This window comes from Aptenodytes forsteri, unplaced genomic scaffold (genome assembly GCF_000699145.1).
Source record: "Aptenodytes forsteri isolate BGI_AS27 unplaced genomic scaffold, ASM69914v1 Scaffold182, whole genome shotgun sequence".
Lineage (NCBI taxonomy): Eukaryota > Metazoa > Chordata > Aves > Sphenisciformes > Spheniscidae > Aptenodytes > Aptenodytes forsteri.
Window position 1 is genome coordinate 2,765,819 of NW_008795932.1, and position 23,694 is coordinate 2,789,512.

The window sequence follows — 23,694 nt, forward strand, 5'->3', positions numbered from 1 at the left end:
CTTTTGCTTTTCCCTTTTTTCCTTCCCTTGTCCTTGACTTTCTTTTGAAATGGCTTGGAGACAAAGAGACTTAAACTATTAGATCATTCACATTGTTCTTTTCCAAACTCACAGCCCTATTATTACAGTTTCACGTCAATATGTTATTAATGTTAATTTAACGCTAGTGAAGGTTCCTGAGCTGACATGCTCTTCTGACATGTCTCTTACAGAGCATATACTCTGTAAGATGTACTGTCTCTTTTAATTTTAAAATATTTGACAGCTTTGGGATTTTTTCATAGGGAATACTCTGAAGGATGATATGTAAGAGTGAGGCTTGAATCACTCATTATCATCAAACAGATCTCAGTATGATTTGCTTACAGAAAAGGGTGTTACCTGCAGTTAGATCACTTTCAGAAAACTACATTGTGCTTCCTTGAACAAGAAGCTCATACAAACCAAGTCAGCTTGTGCAGTGCTGAGCAGGATTCAGAGGAGGATTTCACAGTCATGCAAAGCAGGACAGAGCGCCCCATATCCTTCGGGTTCTTAAGCGTATTTATGATGGGGATTGCCTCACTTAACTTTGCCTGCTTTAAAGTAAAGCATCTATTGCAAAAAAGATTCTCAAATTCTGTCAATATTCAGTGCAGAGAGAGAGTGGTGCATCCCATCCTAAAACTGGTGTTCAAGACAGCTGTAGGGGATGTTAAGATAGCTCAGATTAGGTAAGAGTTTCTCAGTGCCCAATGTATCACATCAATTCTTGGTGTGTTCCCTCTGAAATGAAGCATTGCAAAGATCACAGTCTGACTGTGACTGAGGGCATCTCCTGAATGTGTATTCTTGCTGGAGAATGCAAAGCCCTTTGGGGTAATTTTACATGTTTCTGTCTATGTTTCTTCTCTAAATTGCCACTTTTCTAAATAACCAGAGGTTATTTCTCTTTTTTGACTGTAGAGGAAATCTAGGGAGAGTAGTCTTTCTATGCGAAAGCTAAGTTTTGTAAATGCCAGTCCTAACTATCTTCTTTCATCAAAACCAATAATTATCAGGCGCACAGTCACTATAAGGTGTGTGAGCATCTTTTGAAAGCATTCAGGATACATTTCCCATAAGCAAATGTCCCCAGTGCTTGGAAACAATTGAATGCCTCTTTGAAAGATATACAGTGTCCATTTCTCTTGGAGATGCAATGGTCACTACGCCTACAATATTATTTCCCAATATTTTCTGTTGTTACTCATTTGTACTTAAGCAGCTCCTGCAGCAGACATCTTATCAAATGTCCCTCTGTTCCGGAGGACCTTGTAGGTTGGAGTGAGGGAGGACAGGGATCAGGGTGGGAAAACAGAGTACTGGATGTGACGCAGTCATCTCCTGTCAGTTCTATGTGCCTGTGGTTATTTGTAAAGATCAACCCAGGAGCAGGGCAGGTAGAAAACTGTTGTCCTTGAGTCAGCACCAAGGCTTGTGTGAGGCTGAACTGGGTTCTCTGCTTTCTCACTGATGTGGGACCCGCAAAGAGTTCTGAACAATTTGGAGATCTGTGAAAAAGGAGTGAAAAAGGAGGCTACAAGAATGAAACAGTTATCCTACGTTAAGCAAGTCATCTGCTGAGGAGTCTGTCTCTAGAGGAAGGAAATGAGGTTTCAGGTGACAGCCCTGGATGGACCTTCTGGTTGTGAGGAGCAAGTGACTCTAGAAGTTCACCAGCCATCCTAACAAAACACAGTCGTCTTCGGCAAGTTTGGACTACTAGAGCATAACAATAGCAACAGAGAAGAAAGATACCTGGGTAAACATATAGCTTCCTACTACAACGCTAATTATGGGACTTCGAAATGATGATAATGTATTGCTATTAAAAAATGAAAAATGATTCATATGTATAGCTATAGACCAGTTTGCCTGATCTCACTTGCAAAAAAATAATAATTTATGTCAAAGCCAGTGAATAAAATATTACAGAATGGGAATTATTAGGTATTCCTATTCAAGGATTATAATTTTATGAGAAAGAGGTCATCTCTAACAAAACTTATTTTCTTTCTGTGGGGAGTTACAGTTTGGTTGATATGGTAACTACCTAGATATAATACATCTGTTCTTAGGCATTGTTATTGCCTGTTGAATGACATTTGCATTAAAAAGTAATACTCTAAAATGGATTAAGAGCTGACTGATCTCATGTAGTGCAACCATAAAAGGGATATATAGCATTTCTGGCGCTATTAAAAATTTCCATGAACAACACAGACATAAACGGAAAATTTTTGCTGATAAAATTTGTGGATAAAACAAAGGATTGACAGAATATTACATAAAGTTGAGGACAAGGACGTAGTTTTAAACAATATGTATTTGAAAGCAACTGCAAGCTCATATAGATTTGAATGACATGGCCAGAGGGGACCTAACAAGGACCAGCGGCTGAAAGCTCAGGTCAGTCAGTTGTATCTTCTTTTTTGCAAATCTGTAAATGTTTACAAATTAGTAGAGATGTAGCTGCAGTGCAGATTTTATTACTCTTTCTGCCATTTGCGGTGCAAATCCTCCAAGCACCGCGAGTGTTTGCTCAAAGTTTGGCCTGGCAGTAGCAGAAAGAATAGGCATAAACGCTCTTCTTTTATCTTAAAATGTTCACTTACGTTAGGGATCTCATAGAAAGGCTCCACAGGAGAGGAACGGCTTTTGTCTTGCCTTTCCTGTCAATGCACCCCTGGGTGTAGCAATGAGACCCGATAGCTGGTTGGGACCGATTGATGTGCTGTCAGTCTGGCACATGGCTCCTTTGGACACAAGTAGCCGTGCTGCTAATCTGGATGGTGAAGCACTAACCTCTTTTGTGCCTCTGTGAATTATTCTGTAGCTGGAAAGTGAGCATTGCAATTGTTTTCTTTCCCTTGTGGACTGTGTATGCTTGTGCCTTAGATGCAGACAGGAAGGGAGAAGCCAAAAGGAGCACAGGACGTGTAAAATGAAGGCCAAAGTGAGGCCACAGTTCTTTAAGAGGTAATAAGAGATTTAAAGGACAGGGCTAGAAGAAAATAATCATTTTATTAACAATGGCATTTCTATTTTTTGTGGTAAGACAGTTCTGCACTAAGGCCAAGCGGATGAGTTTGCTGTGTAGTCCTGGTTCCAAAATAAAAGCTAAAACCAGGAAGATTTTGCTGGCTCATACCTCCCTGCTAGGAAGCCATGGTACTTTCTAATTGGACTTGGCGGAGAGTGTGTGATGTCCTTAAAGATTGGAGTGATAATTTATATCTCTATAATTCAGACATTACCTCCCTGTTGCATGAAGAGGTACACTGCTGTGTCTGAGATGTTTTAGTCTTCCCTGTGTATCTCTCAGGAGTCCTGGGCAGCAAAGTTGAATGACATTTTTGTGATTTTATTCATGTTTTCCATTTGTTTACTCTTTATTTGGGGGAATTTTGCTCGTTTTGATTTCTTATGTTGCTTATTTTACTGTGTAGCCATACATCTTCCAGTTCCGAGACGGGCTCAGAAGTGCTGTTTACTGCACTGACTCAGTGCCTGTAACCAAAAGATCATTTGTTGTTAGCAAAACCAAAATTCAGTGCATCAGTATATCATCTGCACAGGGCTTCTGACACTTCTGAGCAAATCTTTTGTCAGTACAGCTTAGTTTTGAATGGGAATAGAGGTGGCCTAACTTTGGCTCTTGCAAGCCTTAATGGTTTAAAAGTTTTTCAACTTTTAAAGTTCTCCTAAAAGAGAAGAGGCTCCCTATTGTGTTGGAAAGTTGTGCAGACCCCTGATGGAGGGGAGCCTACCACATGGTTTCACCTGTCTGATGTTAAGACATAAGCAGGTTTGAGTGAAGTATCCTGGCTTTCAAACCAACAGGCATCGGGGAGCACAGGAGACCTCTGGCTAAAATTTGCACGAAGTGACCCTGTGCATCAATCAGTATCGGTTCCTGGCGTGGTGAAAAAAAAAGTGACTACTCTGAATTTTATCTGTAGAAGCAGCAGCCCTAAAGGTGGTCCAATGAAAATCTGAAATGCCCTGGGTAACACACACTTGCACGAGCAACCACTCTGGCCTCCCTCACTGCTGCGGCAAAAGGGTGGCTGAATGTGTTCGACTGCTTTTGATGGCTGCGTTGGCTGTTGGGGCTTCTGGCAATGGCTTTTACAGTCCCCTTTCTTTCCACTGAGCTGAGTGCCACATCTGCCGCCGATAATCTGGACCGTAAATTTATTAGCACAATAAAGCAGGAAAAATACCTGATTTCATTGCTAGGCTTAACCAAACATTGTGGAATATTGGATTTTTTACTGAGAGTCAGGAAGCAGGAGGAGAGATATAGGGCCCGCTGGCAGTGTCCTCAGAAAAGTCTTTATTTGTCTCATGATTTTGGATGTAGCTTCACACACAATTCAAGGTAGACCTGCTGTAGAAAGTCTTCAGAGAGCCCTGTGAGATTGTGCCCCATTGGTGAGGGCATTGCCTGGGCTTGGGTCACCCACAGCTCCTGGCTCCCCATCTCTTAGGGAGCAGTTGGCCCTTGCTGCTCCTTCACAAGCACAACAATGAATGATACTGAAGGAATAACATACTAAACACCAGGTGGAGACGATGCTAAATACCATATGCATCAAGGTAAGTATTGCAACTGCGGAGGATATGCGTATTAGCATGTGTACAACTGTGCAAATGAAGGAATGGGACTTGGCTGTCCTCACCTGGCTGTTCTTTAAATCAGAGAAAGGACATAAATGTGGGGCTGTGCAAGCAGTGAAAAGTCAGGGGTTCATTTTTATATTCTTATTAAACTGATTCTTTGAGCTACCTGTCCCCAGTGTCTACAAGTGTGCAATTACCTATTGATCTGGGAAAACAAAGCATAAATAAATGTTACTTCAAAGAAATGGCAGGTAAGAGGTGGATAGGTAGACAGTTCTCTGCAGAAAAGCGTTTACCTGTGATTGTGTTGACACTCATTAGGAGCATGAGAAATGGCTGACAAAGGCTGGGTACTTTCATGACTTTTTTGAAACTTGTGTGTAGGGGTGAATATTCTTCAAAGTTTTAGTTATATTTAACGCTGCTTTCTGCTTGAACAAACTCAAGGAGCAGTCACCTAAATAGTCATGGTCCTGGAGGAGTGTTAACAGGGGAATCACATGTAATACAGTAAGATATAGGAGAGTGGGCTTCACTTTTTGTCTCTGACACTGGCCTGTGATGGGACCTTGGTGTGACTAAAGTCACTTCATCGTCCTATGCTCTGGATTCCCTTTCCTGTCTTAGCAGTTTAGGTTTGAGATTTTTCTGAGTAGAAGCTGTCCTTTCTGAAAAGTTTGGGCAGCGCCCCAATGTCAGCCGAGCCTTCAGAAATTCCTTTCCAACAAATCTGAGAGTGGAATAATATTTTCAATTTTCATAAGTTTTTGTGACCTTCATGTAGATTTACAGACTAGTGAAAGAGAAAAACCCAGAGTGATGTCCCAGCTGAGGGAAAGGCTCAGATCATATTCTGTTTGGCTTCTTGGCTAGCCAGTCAGCAAAAAGTGGCTCAAAACTAGACACAGTGTGTTGGGTCCGATAGGGGTTAGGGGATAGGATAGGGGAAGGGTAATTTAGGGCGTGCAGAGAGAGTTAACCAGAATTATTGCTGTGGGACCATGTGCAAGTGTTGGACAAAACCCAAGAGATCAGCTTTTGTTAGTACTATAGCGTCCAAAATGATGTGTTTACCTGTGATAATTTTATACTGGTTCTTTTGCTTTCCAGATGTTCTGTGTCCAAATGTCCACGTGGAAGGAGATCGATTCAAACACACCAATGGAGGGACTGATGAGATTCCAGGTAAAGAGACACACTTTTCTGCTGTACCTCTGGGAATTGAAATAGTATAACTGTACATTTCTAGTGTGATGTTCTGATTCATTACATCTTACCTAGTTGGTATTTTCTTAATCCAACACATATTCAGTGGTGGAGAAGTACATTAGAAACTGCGGGGCTGGAAAAGAGTTGTCTGTTGACAGCAAATTAATCATGAGCTTTCTTTTGATATGACAGCAAATTAAAAAGCCAATGGAGCTTAGTGTAGTAGATAGAGGAATGCAATAAGTCTTGGAGATGACTTTTTTTTTTTTTACCACTCCATGTTTGGTGAGTTGTAATATCCATTTATTTGATCTGTGATTGTTGTGGGACATCCAAGCACAATGGTAATTACCACTGAAGAAATGCTTATATATGTGTACAAGAAAAAAAAGAAAAGATAAAAAGTCCCAAGAAGAACCATCTTTTCTGAAATGCTGGTGAAAAATCAAGAGGAAAGCCAGTCTGGTGATATCTCTGCTTTTCTGTGAGTTCTGATATATCTTTCCAGCCAGCTGAAGGACTTAATCTGTCAGATATATGCGTGGGCTGCACCTCTTCCTTAGCTCCCCAAGACTGTTTGAGCTGTTGGCAGAGAAAAGCTGCCCATCAAGGATGTACTGGGAATATCTGTGACTGACCCAAGAACATAAGTCACTGCAGTGGGAGGCTGGAGGCTTTTCTTCAATTTGATTATGAGTAGAAATGGTCAAAGTTTGACAGCTCTGCTACTCGCTCAGGGTTTTTTCATTGGGGGATTTTCACTGCCTGCACAAAATATCAGTTCCAACTGTGCTGTCTGTAGGCAGCTTATTTTGGCTGCAGTCTGATTACATCTAAGCCTGTGATATGCTGGGTGGTAACAACTTTTCTGGTCATTAGACCCAAACTCATAATCCTGAAACACCCATTTTCAACTGCTGTCTATTGCTAGGTCTTGCATCAACCTGTTCTGACAGTCCTCCTGTCACTGGGCTGTATTCAGCAAATAGCCCTACTGATTCTGAATGAACCTATTCGCAGTGGAAGCTGCTGCTCAAAATGAGTGGGAGGATTGCGTCCCTCCTCAGATGATCATCTTCTGTGTGATCCTTTCCAGAAGATGTTGCAAATGGCTGTCTATGTCTAATCTGTGTTTATCTGAGTGGAATTTTAATTCATGTGCTAATTAATAGACTCTATGCTTTTATCTGACTTCAAAAATATAAATATTCTGTTGAACAGTCTAAAGGACAAGCATCCCACTTCAGGTCTGGTGCAGAAGTTTTGAGTAGCGTGAAGTGTAGATACATATATGCATATATATTTATATATCATAGAATCAGAATAGTTTGGGTTGGAAGGGACCTCTAAAGGTCATCTAGTCCAACCCCCCCTGCCGTGGGCAGGGACATCTTCAACTAGATCAGGTTGCTCAGAGCCCCGTCCAACCTGACCTGGAATGTTTCCAGGGATAGGGAAACATTCAAGGTCAGGTTGGGCAGAGCTCTGAGTATATATGTATATACTTAAGCTCTTCTGTAAAGTTTTTTACTTATTTTTCCTTTTACCTTCAAATCCCACCTCCCTCCTAGACAGCAAGTCAATATTCAGCATTTTAACTTAAAAGATGACTATTTTAACTTAAAGGATGACTTTGCAGTCTTAGATCTGTAGACTATTTCAGGTTGGAAGGGACCTATGGAAATCATCTGGTCCAACCTCCTACTGAAAGCAGGGCCTACTTCAAATTTAGGTCCACTTTGAAGTTAGAACAGGTTGTTCAGGGCCTCATACAGTTGTGTTTTGAGTATCTCCAAAGATGGGCATTCCACAGGTCCTCTGGGCACCTGTTCCAGTTTGGTCACTATCACACTGATTTTTTTTTTTTCCCCTAATACCTAATCAGAATTTCCTTTATTGCAACATGTCTGTTCCCCTGGTCAGACTGACATTTATTTGACCCAGGGGACCTCTGTTCACTGTAAAGTGTAAACATTCACCATGCCATGCAGTGACTTAATAAGATTGTTATATTATTTGATTGAAGTGACGTGCCTGGCCCCTCTTCACCAATACAAGAGGATTTGTAGGAGGCCCCTGATTGCTCTTACGCGGTGTGACAACAATGATTTCTTTCTCTTCCCGTTCCTGGTGATTAGGAAATTGTCTGCCTTTTCTCTGGAAAAAGTTGAATGGATATTCTGGGTCTGCTAAAGGTCATTGTGCTGCTGGAGCTGGATCAGTATAGGACCAAAATGCTGTTCCACTCCTTATGTACTCCTTACATATTCCATAGCATTTTCTGAAGACTGTGGGCCCCTGGGTCCAAATCCAACAGAAAATCATTGCCTTCTCCCAGCTAAAGTAACTGGAAAATTTCTGTTGGCTTAGTATGCTATGTTTCCTCTTCCAAACGGATGTGTTGTACTGTTAGTTGTTGCTGAAAGGCTTTTCTATTTTGCTCCAGAGGACTGCGCTTCAGTTTTGAGAAGCAGCCTGCCTCCTGCTCCCTCACACTTGTCAGAGCATTTCGGCTCTGGAATTTCTGCGGATTCACCGCTGACAGCACTGGGGGAGGCTGTTCCTCTGCTACCCAGGTCCTCATGTGTTCAAGGATTTGAAGTTAACGCCTGTATCTTGTGCTCCACTTGGAAGCTTAATGACAACCAAAATTGATCCTTGCCCAGCAGGCTCCTAACACAGAACTTCATAGATACATCTTGCACAAGCTTGTTTCTAGATGGACGCAAAGTGCAGCCCCATAGAGTGGGAGTTGCAATAAATTTCATTTTGGGGACAGGGAAGACGATATTAAAAGGCTTCTCAGATTAAACACCTCTTCCCTCTCTCAGACAGGGACAAGACATCAGAACTGAAGGTAAAAGGGACAAAAGTCTTTCTGGGGATTCTTTTTTCTTATATTTTTATTGGGTGAAATGCACCGGCAGATGGTACAGACAATGCTTTCACACGAAACATCACCAATGCCAGTCCTTTCTCGTACACCCTACCTGCATACAAGTTATAGCATGACCTGCTACCTTTAAGTCTGTGTCTGCAGTTAAGTGAGTGTGAATTGAGTCACCCTGGATTAGTAGAAGTAAAAATAGAAGCTAAATCATAAAATGAGCTATAAAAGGACAAACGTTGGGTATTGAAGGGAACCAGCGGTGTGACTGAGAGGTGGAAGTTGCATGGGATGTTATTAAATCAGAGGCTGAGAGTATGTGTGAGGAGGATGGCTCCATGCATAATCAAGTGAATAACTGCATCAAAAAGAACATTATGAGCTGGAAGAGAGCCAACAGCCTAAACTGATATTTTCCTTTTAAAAGACAAGTGATTGTTTTTTTCTTTAGACAAACAGAACTAAGTAAATCTCATCTCTCTGGGCTTCAGCAAGCATTTGTTGAGTACTGTATTGAAAATCACTGCTAAACTGAAAAAGGGTAGAGATTAATAAAAGTTGTAAAGGGAGCCAGAAACTGGCTAGCAGGGAGATAATGTTGAAGTTTCTAGGAAAGGGAATAACAAGCCAGAGGGCAGACAGTGGTGGACCTCCTCAGGGTCCAGTTTTAGGTCTAATCTTCTCTGTGAGTTACCACTATAGAGATTGGGATCGGAATATCCTTCAAGGAGGAACTGGTTGGCCTCAAAAATCTGGGAGTTCTTCCAACTGACTTGAGACTATTGGTTTAAAAGGCCTGTTATGGTACTTATGGATCAATAACAGGACTTTGTGCTATAAACTCATACTCTGGAAACTGATGGTGTCTTAGTCAGCTGATGTTTTTAAGTCACAGTGCTGTACAGCTGGGGAAAAAGGCAAAGGACAGTATTGGACAAGGTAAAGTAGGTCTTGTAGAGATAGGGAAGAATTCATGAGGGTGGACAGAGCTTTGGTTACTGCTTATCTAGAAAAGTGTGCTCAGACCTCCTTAGCTCAGGAAAGATGGATTCAGCCTCAAGGAGCTATTAGTATGTTCAGGAGCCAGAGAGACTATTTTCAAACAGGAGATTAAAAAAATGGGTTTGGTTAATCTCGCAGCATGCAGGTGGAAAGGGGAGATACTATTGCTTTCTGCAAATATATCAGGGGAACAGCGGAAGGGAGGTAGGGGAATCACTCAAGGTAACGGACGAAAAATATATAAGAAAGGGGTATCAACTGTTTAAGAGATACATTCAAGACTTTAGAAGAAGGTTTCAAACTGTCAGAGATATGAAGTACTGGAACGAGCGGTGAAGTAGTAGTAATGGAGACAAATAAACAGTGATGGACAGTCATGAGTCCTCTCACAGCAGAGGATTGTACTCTATGACCCTCTGGTATCATAGCATTTAAATAACAAATCACTAGTTGTAGCATTCAGTAAGGGCTGCCACAGTGAAATAGGATTGCATGAGGTAAGAATATATAGGCAGCTTTACTCTACTACTGATACAAATTTTGGCAGTGAAGTGAAGCGGCATCTGCTTAACAGTTCATAACACGTAAATTCAGAATATAAATGTTGCTGCATGCATTAGAAATCACACAGGGAATTTTGAAAGAAAGCGAGAAATCTGGTTAGAATACCAGGATAAACACTGTTTCTCTTCCAGAAAGTCTGATATTTTAAAGCAATGCTTAATGATACTTTAAACAAGGTTCTTACAGCATCCTTGTGGGTAGCATGTTTTTTTATCAAGTAGAGAAATGAAGACAAAAGAGGGTTTAACTCATCTGCCCTGAAGTGTTCAAAATAAAACCCCAGTTGTAATACTTAATATCTCTTATATTGCTGAACTGTCATTTTGGTTCCATCAACATTTAACAAAGGATCATGGCCTACTATTAATCATGACCAGGCAGGAAAAGACAATGATAACATTTTGTACCCTGAAGATGTGCCCCTTGTGTATTTTTATGAACCATTACATTGCATCGAAACAGGTCATGAAAGTTATTGAAAATGAATTGTACTTCCTGAGGTTTTAAAACTTCACATTTGAATTATTTGTATTTTAAACTAGACCTGCGGGACATGGGATTTGGTTGCAGAAATCTGGATGATCCCTAGAATTAAAAATGGGCTGAGCTCTAGTCCTCAACATTATCCACCAGAGGAGATAATATTCCTCAACAGATACTAACTGCTGTTTTCAGAGGGAATCTGCCACAGAAGTAAAGGAAGACCTGCAATGTTTTCCATAAGTGCTAAGAGAAATTAACGCTGGGGAGGGATACTTCCAACCACTACGTCGCGTTATACATCCCATACAAGCCACACTGGATGGTGTTAATCGGGCAAGGAGGGAACATAAAAGCCTTGACTCTAACTCCTAAGTAGTCGCAAAGACTGTGTGTATGAAGAACAGCAGAAATTGCATTATGGGTTGTACCACAGATTGACCTCAGCTTCTAACTCTCTTCCCCATCTCGGAAACCTCCATGCGCAAATGAGCAAAATGCCAGCGTATTTATGACCTCTGTGTTTTTCTGTAGCTCTATAAAGGATGTTTGGGCATTTTATGATAGAGGCACTGGTTGTAAAACTAGTACCCTACAATTATAGACTGCAGTGGCTGGGTTTAACTGTCAGCATGTCTCCAGCATCCTGCGGTTTGCAGCACAGGGTTCGCATTCCAGAGATGCCGGTGACTCACCAGCTAATTATAATATCCCTGGGACTATTTATATTTGCCCACTAAAACACGTGGTAGCAGGAGGAAATTGGAGTGTCTAGGCTGTTGAACCTGCAGAACGAGCACATTAGACCGATGTCCTCCAGGGGACAAAAGCGTTTTTGTGGTGCCTGTGTGATGGGCGTTTTGCCCTCCCTTTGCACTTGGCAGTCCGTATTGTCCCTCTCATAGTCTCCTTGGGAAGCCCCTGAGAGGCAAGTGGAAAATCCATGAATAGCTGCAGAGATTTGTAACGGATCACTGTCTTCAGACAGTAGATGCACAGAGACGGTGGTCACCAGCAAAGACTGCACATATGCGGTGAAGGTGAAGCTGGCTATTCGTGCGGACACCAGCCACTCTCTTCTCCATCCTCAGTGTTATACCTGTATAGGCAGGACTGGATACACCTATGATGTGGATGGGAGGTGGGGCAGAAGGATGAAGCTTTGCTGTGCCATGGCATAGCCACTTTGCCGTCGCATTTTTCAGTGACCCCTCACTAGGCAAAGATAATGGGGAAATGGCTAAGGGCTTCTTATTTCCTCTTCCCCCCCCCCACTTGCCCTAGGAAGTCCCCCATATAAAATTTCATAAAGAGTGATTAGCACTGCCTTGAGTGCTAATGTTCTCCATTCTTTAAGGATCTGGAGAGCTGAATTTGAAACCTGGTTCCTGAGACACATACAACTGGCTATAGCTGCTGTATATCCATGAGAAGTATATAAGGAAAGTAGCAGCTGACCTGTACCTGTAGTCCCAAGAGTCATTTCAGCCTCCTGTGAGGTGGAGAAGATGGATGGGCTTGTGCTGTGGGGTGGATTTGTCCTCTGGGCTGGTAGGTGGGATACCTTCAGTGCAGGTGACCTTAGTGAGTCCCTTTTAGCTTTGCTTTCTAAGAGTCTGTGTACTGTGCAATAGCTAATCTTAACATTAGAGCCTAGATCATTGCACTTAGATCTTTGAAGTTTTTCAGAGGTTGCCAAATGATTCACCCACGTTCAAGGACATTTTAATACCCAGTAACTCCAAGAAAACTAGGTCAAGCAGGCAAATAATTACTGATAAGTCATCTGTGACTTCTAAGTGTAGCCACTGCAGTCCTATGGGCTAGCTCTAACCTGTGCATTAGATGTGCACCGTGGCATGCCCGGTGTCCAGATCCCCCAGTTATCCAGATCATCCCCACCAGGGACCTGTGGTGGTTTCTTTTGGTCTTATGTACCAAGGAATTGCCCTTCTACAGAAACTAAAGAATTGGGAAGTGAAAGTGTACAGTCACCCCAACAGGGGGTAGGGTGCCACCAAACTGTGCATCTGGATTAGGAGCCTGGAAACAGTCAAGCATCCTGCAGAGTACACATAACCATGCCATCACCCACAGAGCTGGGTTGAGTTCTTTGAATAAAAAAACCATGTTTTAAATTAATCTTTTTCCTAATATGGTCAGAGATGTAGCTATTACCCAACACCATGGATCTCAGTGGACTTCTGGCACTGTGAATGACTGGACCGATGCTAGGCATCAGATCTGTGCTGGAGCAGGTAGCCTGGCTGAGCTGCTCAAAAACATCAGGGAATATGGAGGACGAATGCTGAAGTTACTTTAGAACCTGCTACTGTGGGAAGAAAGCTGTTAATAGCTGAACGGTCCCTGTGAAAGCCTTTCTCTGGTCTGAATCCCAGCAGTGGCAAATTCTGACTTCTGCATTCACACAAAAGACTTAATAAGGGTTAACCATGCACAGGAATGTGCACATGAAGTATTCTGATCTACCTGCATATTCAAAAAATAAAAATCAATCTATCCCTAAAGGCTTTTTCTTTTTTTAAACTTGTAGTATTTGCTTTCTCCCAGAAGTTAAACAAGCCAGGATTTTTTCGTATTCCAGTGCATTCGAGGTTGATGAAAAGGAAATAAATTTGATTTTTGACTATTCATAGCCCAAGAAGCAACCAGTCCTTTGGCTATAAAAAGACTAATAGATTGGCTAACAATGAGGTACTTCCAGATATTTCTTGATCCAAATATTTTAGATTAATTCTACTTCAGAAAGAGATTGCTGCACAAGAGGGTCCTGGAGAAACCATCCCATAGATTCTTCATCAGTGCAAACTTTTTGGCCGTTGTGCACACATGGTGGGAAGAAGGCGCATATATAATTTCAATAAACTCCTCCGAACACTTGGAGTTAAATCAGTCTGTCTGATGTGAATGGTCTCTGATGACAGCTGTGGCCAGGTTTTGGTTTACCTGTAGGTCTAATCTATTTTGTACTGATCATCTGGCGTAAAGCAACCACCACAGTCTCTTAGAGAGCAGTCCCTACCTGCTTTCATATTAGGCCTTGCTCATAGCACCTAAAATTAATGAGAATATTTTTATTTTCATGAACACCATGTTGGTGGGGTTTTCCTATAGCCCAGATAGTAGCATTACAAGGAGACTCTAGCAGGCTATGTCTTCGTAAGCTGCTTTTCCTCAAATACATTGTCTTACCCTGAAAATAATACTAGCCTCTCATGCAAGCAAGCAGTAGGAATTGTTGCTGGTTATGCTGAATTCATCAGTCCTGCCACTCTGCTCTCATAAACACTTATCCGCTGTCATTTTTTCTCAGGTATATGCATAAAGTCCTCTTGGGTCCACCTTGCTGCCAACAAAACTTTTATTCAAATAAATGTTGAGTCCTCCCCTCCCCACTGCTGTCCCAAGTGGTGAGTTTGCAGTTATGCCATTTTATGGCTTTCCAGAGGAACGCAGAGCACCTTAGCACCCGAGGAACTCAAAAGAGGACTTCAAAATAGAGGAACTAATTAAAATCAGAACCTAATACAAATAGTCCTGGTAAGTTCAGCTGGTGCAAGCCTATCTGGCATACAAGGACATCAAAGGAATAATGAACCCCTGTTTAATCTTGTAAATCACTGGAGCAGGAAAGGAGCTGAAAGAGGGACTGTGGCACTAAGCCAAATGTCCATCACTGAGAAAATGGAGAATGACTTGAACACAGGAAAGCCTTCAGTAATGAGGCAAAGAGTTCAGTGTCAAAACCAGCTTTCAGTATCGTTCAATATGCCACTCGCAACTGTCCGAAAACTGAGAGGCAAACGGGTAAGAGAGAATGAGTGGACTGTTGTAGATAAACAGAACAATGCATCACATAAAGTGGTGCGTTATTAACATGAGTTCAGGTGTTGAAAGGTGCTGCCTCAGAGGCAGCCGCTGTAGACATGTATTTATTTCCTGTTTTCACGGCAGGCTGGGGGTTAGATTACAACAGCTCTTTCCACCAGGTGAGATGGCTAAAACTGTGTATTCACTTATTTGCTTGTGGTTTTGACCTCTCTCTCATACTGTCTCTTTGGCCTAATTTTCTCATTGGTTTTATATCCCTTTTATCTTTCCTGAAGTGTTATCTTTCCCTTCCTGTGTAAGGCTACCAAGTGCTGTGTCTGTCCCCTGTTTTTGACTGAAGCTTTAGGCTGATGTTTCTGAAACAGAGTGGCCCTGTAGCTCAACCTGGTCATCGCCTGCTCACCTGCCTCGCTGCCTCCCGAAGCTTGCTCCTTTTTGAGGTATAACTCTTGTTATATTCCTCAAGCAAGTTTTCTGCTGCTCATAATCCCAAATGTGGATTGGTGCTTGAGCTGAGATCAAGCCCTTTTTGTGATCTGCATGGGACTCTTGTGGCTTGCTGCTTTGCTGGGGCCAAGGAAAACTAGAACTTGCATCTCCCACAAGTTGTGGTGCAGAGGAGGCAAACCAGGATCAGTAAACCAACAGCCTGAGTGGTGGCATCGTGTATCAGGGGTAAATCTGCTTTATTATTGTTATAAAACTGAGACCATATAAAGGGTCCTCTAAACCACCTTATGGAGTATCACCTAGAAGGTAATAGGCCTGCTGGAAGATACCTTCTTCATGCTGGTGTAAGAGCTGTTCCGTGTGCTTCCACAAAGCCTCATTATTAGCTTCAGCTCTTAGCTGCTGTCCTCACTGAAGTCTGGTGGATCTGGTGAGAAGAAAGTCAGACCAGCATGAAGTGCTGCTTAAATCCCAACCATAACATCTGTGGAAAAAAAGGGCAATTGGTTAATAGCAAGAACCTCTTTAAAACACTCTTGAGGCCCTTTAATCTGTAGGCTCTGGAAAATTATATAGTTCCAAAATTCCTTTGCAAGCTGCTTTTAAAATATAGCAAATTAATTTTTTTAATGCCTTGTGCAACCCCTTTAGTCACCACACTACTTCATGCACGGCTTGTAGGCAGCCAGTAAATCTCTCTGGTTTGTTCCTCCAGTGGTGCAGTCCTTAACGCTTTGGGAATAAGTCAGATAACCACTGCTGGATGATGCTGCTGAATCAAACTGTTGAGCTGGGAATGCTAGATGTGGGGTGCATTATCCATGCAAAAAAATAAGCTGCTGCTTTTTCTGTCTTTACTGGAAAGGTGAACTAGAGAGAAATAAAACAGTGCAAGGAGACAGAATTTCTATGCATTGTAAGTCTTTGAAAATCACTTCTTTCGACAGCCAGAGAGAGTTTAAAAAAATTAGTCCCGCAAAAGACTTTCTTTCAAACCCCTTTTTACAATCATTCGCAATGAGACAGGTCTAAACAGTTTCTGAGCTGCAGGACTCACCTTACTGTTGTTTAGATTACCATGAGCAAACAAGTGACACCTGTGTGCCCCACAAGGATACGGGGACAATGTGAAGATTTAGCGTCTAGCTGCTTTGACATTGACCCCAGTGTTGTCATCATAGACAGCTCACCAACCCAAGCAGCTGGTCATCAAGAAAGAGGAAAAGGGCTTTCTGACTGCCTCCTGCCAGCACGCCAGAAAGACATTGAAGGATGATAGCATCAGTGTGCCCCTCCCCCCCTCCTAAATACTACTTCTTGTTGCCAAGTGGAACTATGGTTGGGGCAGTGATATACTGATATGGATGTAGGTAGTTTTAACGTGGTAGAAGAGCCTTGGAGACGGAGACTTCAGTGACCACTTAAAAATATCCCTAATTGTCTGATGCTCTGTCAGCTCTTGCCAGATTTCCTTTCCTGTGGAGGAAGGAATATCAGGAACAGCAAAAATGCTGTAGCAGATGATGACTGCTATAACAATAACAGCAAAGTAGTAGGTCTCCGGTTCAGGGTTTGGACACTTTTACTTCTATCTTATCTTATCAATATCTTTATCAATGATCTGGATGAAGGGATCGAGTGCACCCTCAGTAAGTTTGCAGACGGCACCAAATTGGGCAGGAGTGTTGATCTGCTCGAGGGTAGGAAGGCTTTGCAGAGGGACCTGGACAGGCTGGATCGATGGGCCCAGGCCAACTGTATGAGGTTCAACAAGGCCAAGTGCCGGGTCCTGCACTTTGGCCACAACAACCCCATGCAGTGCTACAGGCTTGGGGAAGAGTGGCTGGAAAGCTGCCTGTTGGAAAAGGACCTGGGGGTGCTGGTCGACAGCCGGCTGAACATGAGCCGGCAGTGTGCCCAGGCAGCCAAGAAGGCCAATGGCATCCTGGCCTGTATCAGAAATCGTGTGGCCAGCAGGAGTAGGGAAGTGATCGTGCCCCTGTACTCGGCACTGGTGAGGCCGCACCTCGAATACTGTGTTCAGTTTTGGGCCCCTCACTACAAGAAGGACGTTGAGGTGCTGGAGCGTGTCCAGAGAAGGGCAACGAGGCTGGTGAGGGGTCTGGAGAAGAAGTCTTCTGAGGAGCGGCTGAGGGAACTGGGGCTGTTTAGCCTGGAGAAAAGGAGGCTGAGGGGAGACCTCATCGCTCTCTACAACTACCTGAAAGGAGGTTGTAGCGAGGTGGGTGTCGGTCTCTTCTCCCAAGTAACAAGCGATAGGACGAGAGGAAATGGCCTCAAGTTGTGCCAGGGGAGGTTTAGATTGGATGTGAGGAAAAATGTCTTTACTGAAAGAGTGGTTAAACATTGGACCAGGCTGCCCAGGGAAGTGGTTGAGTCACCATCCCTGGAAGTATTTAAAAGACGTGTAGATGAGGCGCTTAGGGACATGGTTTAGTGGGCATGGTGGTGTTGGGTTGACGGTTGGACTCGATGAACTTAGAGGTCTCTTCTAACCTTAATGATTCTATGATTCTATGATTCTATCCCAGCTCTGAACTGAGACACATCTTGGCTGTCCAGAAATAGCTGTTTTCAGCCTAGAGCATTGTGGAAGATAAGGATGCTAAAGGTTTAGATACAGTAGAAGAAAAATCATACCCCTCATCTACACTCTAACTTCAAGTAACTAATTGCCAGACATAGCTGGTTAAATGCACTATTTAACTTTAGAATATGGCATGATAACATTTTTTTTTTTTGTTATTTTGAAAGTATATATTAGCACAGAAAGTAACTAAGGTAACAAAAATGAGGGCTCTTTATGGTGCTAATAGCCTTGCAGACTATACGGTAGGAATTGAAAGGGATGTTCAGGATCTAATGAGCACACAGGCTTTTTCTTGTGAGCACAGGCAATCCATGAAGGCTTAACTTTCAAGACTGCAGAAACGTTAGGCAAGAAAATTGGTAACATCTTGTATTTGCTGAAAGACTCCCAAGTGATACTGTTCTTCCTAGGAATTTATACACTCCTCTAGTCTACCATAAAGTTTACTGCCATTGACCTCCCTCTAGTAAAAGTAACAGATGCTGTTTTATCACAGGCAATACAGATTGCTATTTTCAGAAGTCTCAGAGAACCAGTAGCTGATGACAACCTCCCTGACCTTGGCGATTGGTGATACTCCGTCAATACATTGACAAGGCTGATAATTGATCTGAGAGTTTAAGCAAGACCAGAGTATGGAGCATTTCCTGCAAAAGCTGCTTTGTTTTATATTGATGCTTGTGGCTGGAAATCCTCCATAATAAATATATTCTGGACGCATCACTTGAGGCTCTGATGTCCAGTGCCTTTCCTGATTCCTTTCTCACCTGCTTTCCACATTCACCTCCAGGCCATTGCCTCACCAGAAACTCTCACAAGTAGAAGTAGCCCAGTGGTTCCCCCTGTGAGTGTTGTCTTGTGCTCCTTGGGAATGCAAAGCAGGAGGCTTTCCTCAGAAGGTTTCTTCAGACTAAAGAAGAAATTAAGGGCTCTGTCCTACTTTGAGAAGACTTTCCAAATGTGCACGCTGCTGTGTTTTCTGGCTATTAAAACTTCCCTTTGTTGCTCTGGTTTTCTGGGTTTGGGTGCTGTTTTAATTTGGTGGGGTTTTTTGCCTCTGAACACAGGACAGACAGGAAGATCTTAACATGCACACTAGCTGCCGCCATGCTGTCCGTATCAGGTCCTTAATGGAGCCAGGCAGAAATCCAGCTCATACTCAGGGCAACCAACCGTGGCCCCTTTGGTCTGGTCTTGAAATAATTATCTTGAAACAAATGTTGTAGGACCACTGGACAAGTACAGAGCTGTTTGATCATCCTTTGGCCACACCAAAGTGTGTGGTTGGGTGCAGTGTAGACATCTTTCCTGTAAAAGAGAATCTGGTTGCATATTACAGTTAGACGATGTAGAAAGTGTCCAGTGCCACATTTTGCCCATCTTTTCCCTGTAACAGGCAAATCTGCGTGTGTTTTCTGATTCTGGAAAAATGGGCTGCTTCCTGTAAGGCAGTTATTACTTGCAAGTAAAGAGACATTCGGCTGATTTGATCAGCAGAGCAGTGCATAAGAAATTGCTTTTCAAGCCAAGTATGCTGTTAAGAATCTGAGCTTCTCTTTCAGGTCACTATTTTAATTTTAATGTTAATGGACTAGAGTGTGCTGCTTTTCAAGAGATGTAATCATGCTACAGGGTTTCCGTGGCCCCATATTGTTTTAGTAGCTATAATGAAGTAGGAGGCTTATGATCAAAGAGCATTATTCATCTTATTAATTGCCATATTTATGACATTACTGATTAAATAGTTTATAAGCCAACTGGGAAACCACACCTGCCCTGGTACACAAAAAAACACCTTTTAAATCAAAGCAACTGAGGACAGGAAAGTCCCACTGTTTCATCCTGTGCTGGAGCATGGTGCAATGACTGGGTAACGGGAGCTTTGTCCTTGCTAATTTAGGCAGGTATGTTCTTTCCCATTTCACTTGTGGAGAGGACTGGTAAGCTATGTGTAAGATCTCATTTTGCCTATGGCACTGACAGCGTGGTCCCTCCTTGGTGGTGGAAAAACCAATGGGCAGCCCATATTTCTGCTGTCAATCCAGCCCAGAAATGCTGTATGCCAGACTAAACAGCAAGTGAGATGTTTGGGGAAAGATCTAAGTGAGCTGTTTCCACTGAGCTGTTAGCAGCCGGACAGTGCCAGGTGTAAACTCCTCTTCAAATGTCGGAGAAAAGATTACAGCATCACCTGTTTTTTTACATGAACATTGTGGTTCAAGACTAAATTAAAAGCATCATGCTGTCACCCTCACAATCCTCGTTCCAGTCCTAAAGTCAACAAGGGAATATACTCAAACCAAAGTGCTTCCAGGCACATGAAGTAGACAAATTAATAACAATAAAAAAATACTATATTGTCCTTCAGCTGAAATAATCTTAGAGGTCACTTTAAAACACAAATTCATTTTGAACTTTCCCTATGTGTCTTCTTTCCAGTCCCAGCTGGGCAATCTGCCTTGACTAATTTCTCAGCCTAAATGACAATATTTTGGGTTTGTTTCTTTCTTCTTCCACTTAGAAATGGAATGGTATCTGTTTAAGGAAACTCTTACAGTGAATGGTCAGGATAGCAAACTTCAGATATTGCTGGTCTGAATTTAAAAATCTGCAACCTTTATTCAATCCTGATGGCAAATGAAGCAATAATATAAGTTACACATGATTAGTTAACATTTTTTTCCTCTTTACTTCTGCTTCATTCACTGCACAAAACAGATAGCATGCCCTATGAGTAGAATATATCTCACCCAACTTCAGCAGTCTGAAAATTACTGTCTGTAAGGCCTCCCCTTCTGCTGATTGGAAGGAGGTAGGCACTGCCAAATAGTGATTCAGCCTGTCTGTAGATAGGTCTGAGACAGATGCGATGAGTCATCTTCCTAGAGACTCCTACATTTCTCTGCTGACCCACAAGGGAACCGAGGCAACCTACATACATTAGATGTCTCCTTTTTAGACAGCTAGAATCAGGTGAGATGCATCTCACCCTCAGCACAGTTCTTCGTTTAGTGTATGGCCCGATGTCACATTTTCTGTAATGCCATTGAAATCCTTCAGCAACTAAAGTGTCTGTTACCTCCACGGGCTTTGGTTGGCAATGGGGTATCTAAGAGTGGAGGCTATCTCACCAGCTAGGTGAGGTTTCGCATGCAACCTGAGCATCCTAAGCTCTCTTTATGTCAATGGAGACAAACATGCACTTTTGGCATCTGTTTTAGTATGAGATTAATCTTTCCCTAGAAGCGCCTGTATTTGACTCTCTGTGCCTAACTGAATGAGAGTCCCTGGTATTACCCTGTCTAGAGAGCTGACATTTAGCCAGATGAACCCCATGTGAAGTGCTCTGTAAACATGAATTAGTTGGTTTCATAGCTCCCTCCAAGGAAAGTGGAGGCAATATCTCAATTTGACACAGAACAAATTAAGAGTGTGATTAAAACAAAACCATTTTCTGGTTTTGAGTGTGGACTCTGACACATCTAGGGCTTAACTTTCCTGTGGCTGTACATGACATTTTTCAAAGAACAACCCTCATTCATTCTTTAATGAAAAATATATCAAGAAATTTGCAATTTGCCGATCCATGGCCTGAATAAGAAAAATCCTATTATGATTTACCTGTGTGCTTTATTCAATCCTGAATGCAAATGAGATAGTATAAGTTATGAGTGTGACTTATTTTCATTACTGCAAGTTCTGCTTGCAAAATAGTTTTAATAACCTTGCATATGTTTCATGGTGTTATTTAGGCTCTCTAAACTGCATGTCGTTAAGAAATCTCAGGGAAAAAAAAAAGAGTGATTAATTCTGACACTTGTTTTGATTGGAAAAGCATGCTAGTGTGCACACCTTCACAGTTGCTCATGACGTGAACGTTAGCTTGAGTTGTCGGAGAAAGATGAGAGTAAGTTTGGGTCTGAGCTAATGATGGGAAAACTTAGCAAGATGTTTTTGTCACTGCATCTTGCACTTGTGTATTTTGAGCAATGGAGCTTTATGAGCTCCATGTGATGAGCAATACTCTACAGCTTGAGGACTCTGGTGACGACATTACGACGTCACTTGGGCAGCATTTCAGCCTTCACCATTCACAGCTCAGCTGCTGTGAATGGTTGACAATTCCCCTTGGTAGTCAGTGTGGCCTCTTCTTACCAGCAACGCCCAGCTGCCTTCCTCACATTTCTGTGGTTGGTGTAGGTGAAGGATATGTACTGCATGGTGAAGTGAGCTATGGGAGGGTTTATATGGACAGGTCATACTGTTTTTTATGTGATAGCCAGAAGGGAGCTCTCATGTTCTGGTAGGGTCTATTTGCTACAATTTATAGCTGCAATCGTGGCTGATTACAGTACATCAGAAGGGTGTATCACTGGAGTTGTTGCAGAGGTGATTATGAGGTGGAGCCATGAGGCCCTGGAGCATCTTAACTGCCTTATTTGCCCTCCTGAATGTCCAGTAATAGCTGAAAATAGAGTGGACAGGAGGGAAAAGCTGTTGACAGCCAGGAAAGTTACTGTAATAGAAAAGGCCTCAATTTGGCACCAGGCAACCATTTCTGTCTTTGCAAATAATTAAGGTTATATTTCCTCAGAAAAAGCTATTTCTTTTGAAAAAGCTCCATGATGGAAGCTTTATGTTTTATTTGCTGTCTGCTGTCACATCTTGATTTGCCTTGGGACTGGCCCACACAGGTTTTTTGCACCTATTTATTCCTTTACATTTGAAGAATAATATCATTAGGTGGGTGCCTTTTCCTGTTGCAGCTGTTTTCAAGCCCTGCAGTGGCTTTCAGCCTGTGGGTTGTGAAAGGTTCACGAGGGCAACTAAGAAACCCAAGAATCTTAGGGCCTAAGTTCACCACACAAAAATGTTTATCTATCCTATGAAAGTTTTAGGAGCTCACTAACTGAACAAAGTTAAAAGCACTGCCATAGTTCAAAATCAATTTATCAAAATAAGCTACTATAATATCACCAGTTTTGTGTGCTGGAATTACACCCACAGGAGTTAATTTGTGTAATTGTGCATGTGTGAGGGAGAGAAGAGGTTGGAAAAGCCGAAATAAAAGAAAAACACAGGTTCTCTGCTCAGTCACTCTCAACCTGACTTTTGCAGTGTCTTTGCCTCTAACTCCACAGTGTGTCTGGTTCTGGGAGTGGCTGGGGGGGGGGGGGTGGGGTGGGGGGGGGGATGTGCATCCCGTGGAGCCAGTTTGGAGATAAAAGCAGGATGGTTGCATCCACACAGTACTGCACCTGTAGTACATCCTGCACAGTACTGCAGGAACTGGATGAATTCAGGAGCATGGCACAATTGTACACCCACTGTCCCTGGCAGTTTAGCAGCTGGGACTTGACGTCGCAAAAGCATGGGTTTGTTGTGGCTGGGACCATATTGATTCTGGAGCTGCACAGACCCATGTGTGTGGTTTCTGCTTGAGCTAATAAGCCTCGTCAGAACAAAGTCAGAAGCTTTACACAAATGTCTGCAGTGAAGATTAATAGCTCATGATAATGATGAGTTGATTGGACTAAGTCATATTAAAATGTTATGAAAAGTATACTTGATTCTGCTGACGAGTTGATTGGACTAAGACTAAGTCGTATTAAAATGTTATGAAAAGTATACTTGATTCTGCTGGTGCAGAATATATACAACATGGTCGGGACCCTCCACACCAACTACAGGTTCCATCCTGGCAGTGTATGAGCTGGTTTCAGTGTATCTCGATGGTCGTGAGGAGCAGTATCAAGTATGTAGTCAAGTGTCTTGGACTAGCGGTTTTCAATAAAGACATGGACCTATTAGAGTGGATCCATAGAATAGAATCATAGTATCATAGAATCGTTTAGGTTGGAAAAGACCTTTAAGATCAAGTCCAACTGTTAACCTAGCACTGCCAAGTCCACCACTAAACCATGTCCCTAAGCACCACATCTACACATCTTTTAAATACCTCCAGGGATGGTGACTCAACCACTTCCCTGGG

At 42.5% G+C, this 23,694-nt stretch overlaps 1 protein-coding gene across 1 annotated transcript in view; it reads left to right on the forward strand.

The window, feature by feature from the left end:
* The window catches only part of COL22A1 (collagen type XXII alpha 1 chain), a 214,455-nt gene that overhangs the window by 38,182 nt on the left and 152,579 nt on the right, over positions 1–23,694 (forward strand). The window contains exon 3 of the mRNA XM_009285084.1: positions 5,758–5,832. Coding sequence (XP_009283359.1) covers positions 5,758–5,832 — 75 coding nt within the window. The remainder of the gene's footprint in view (positions 1–5,757; positions 5,833–23,694) is intronic.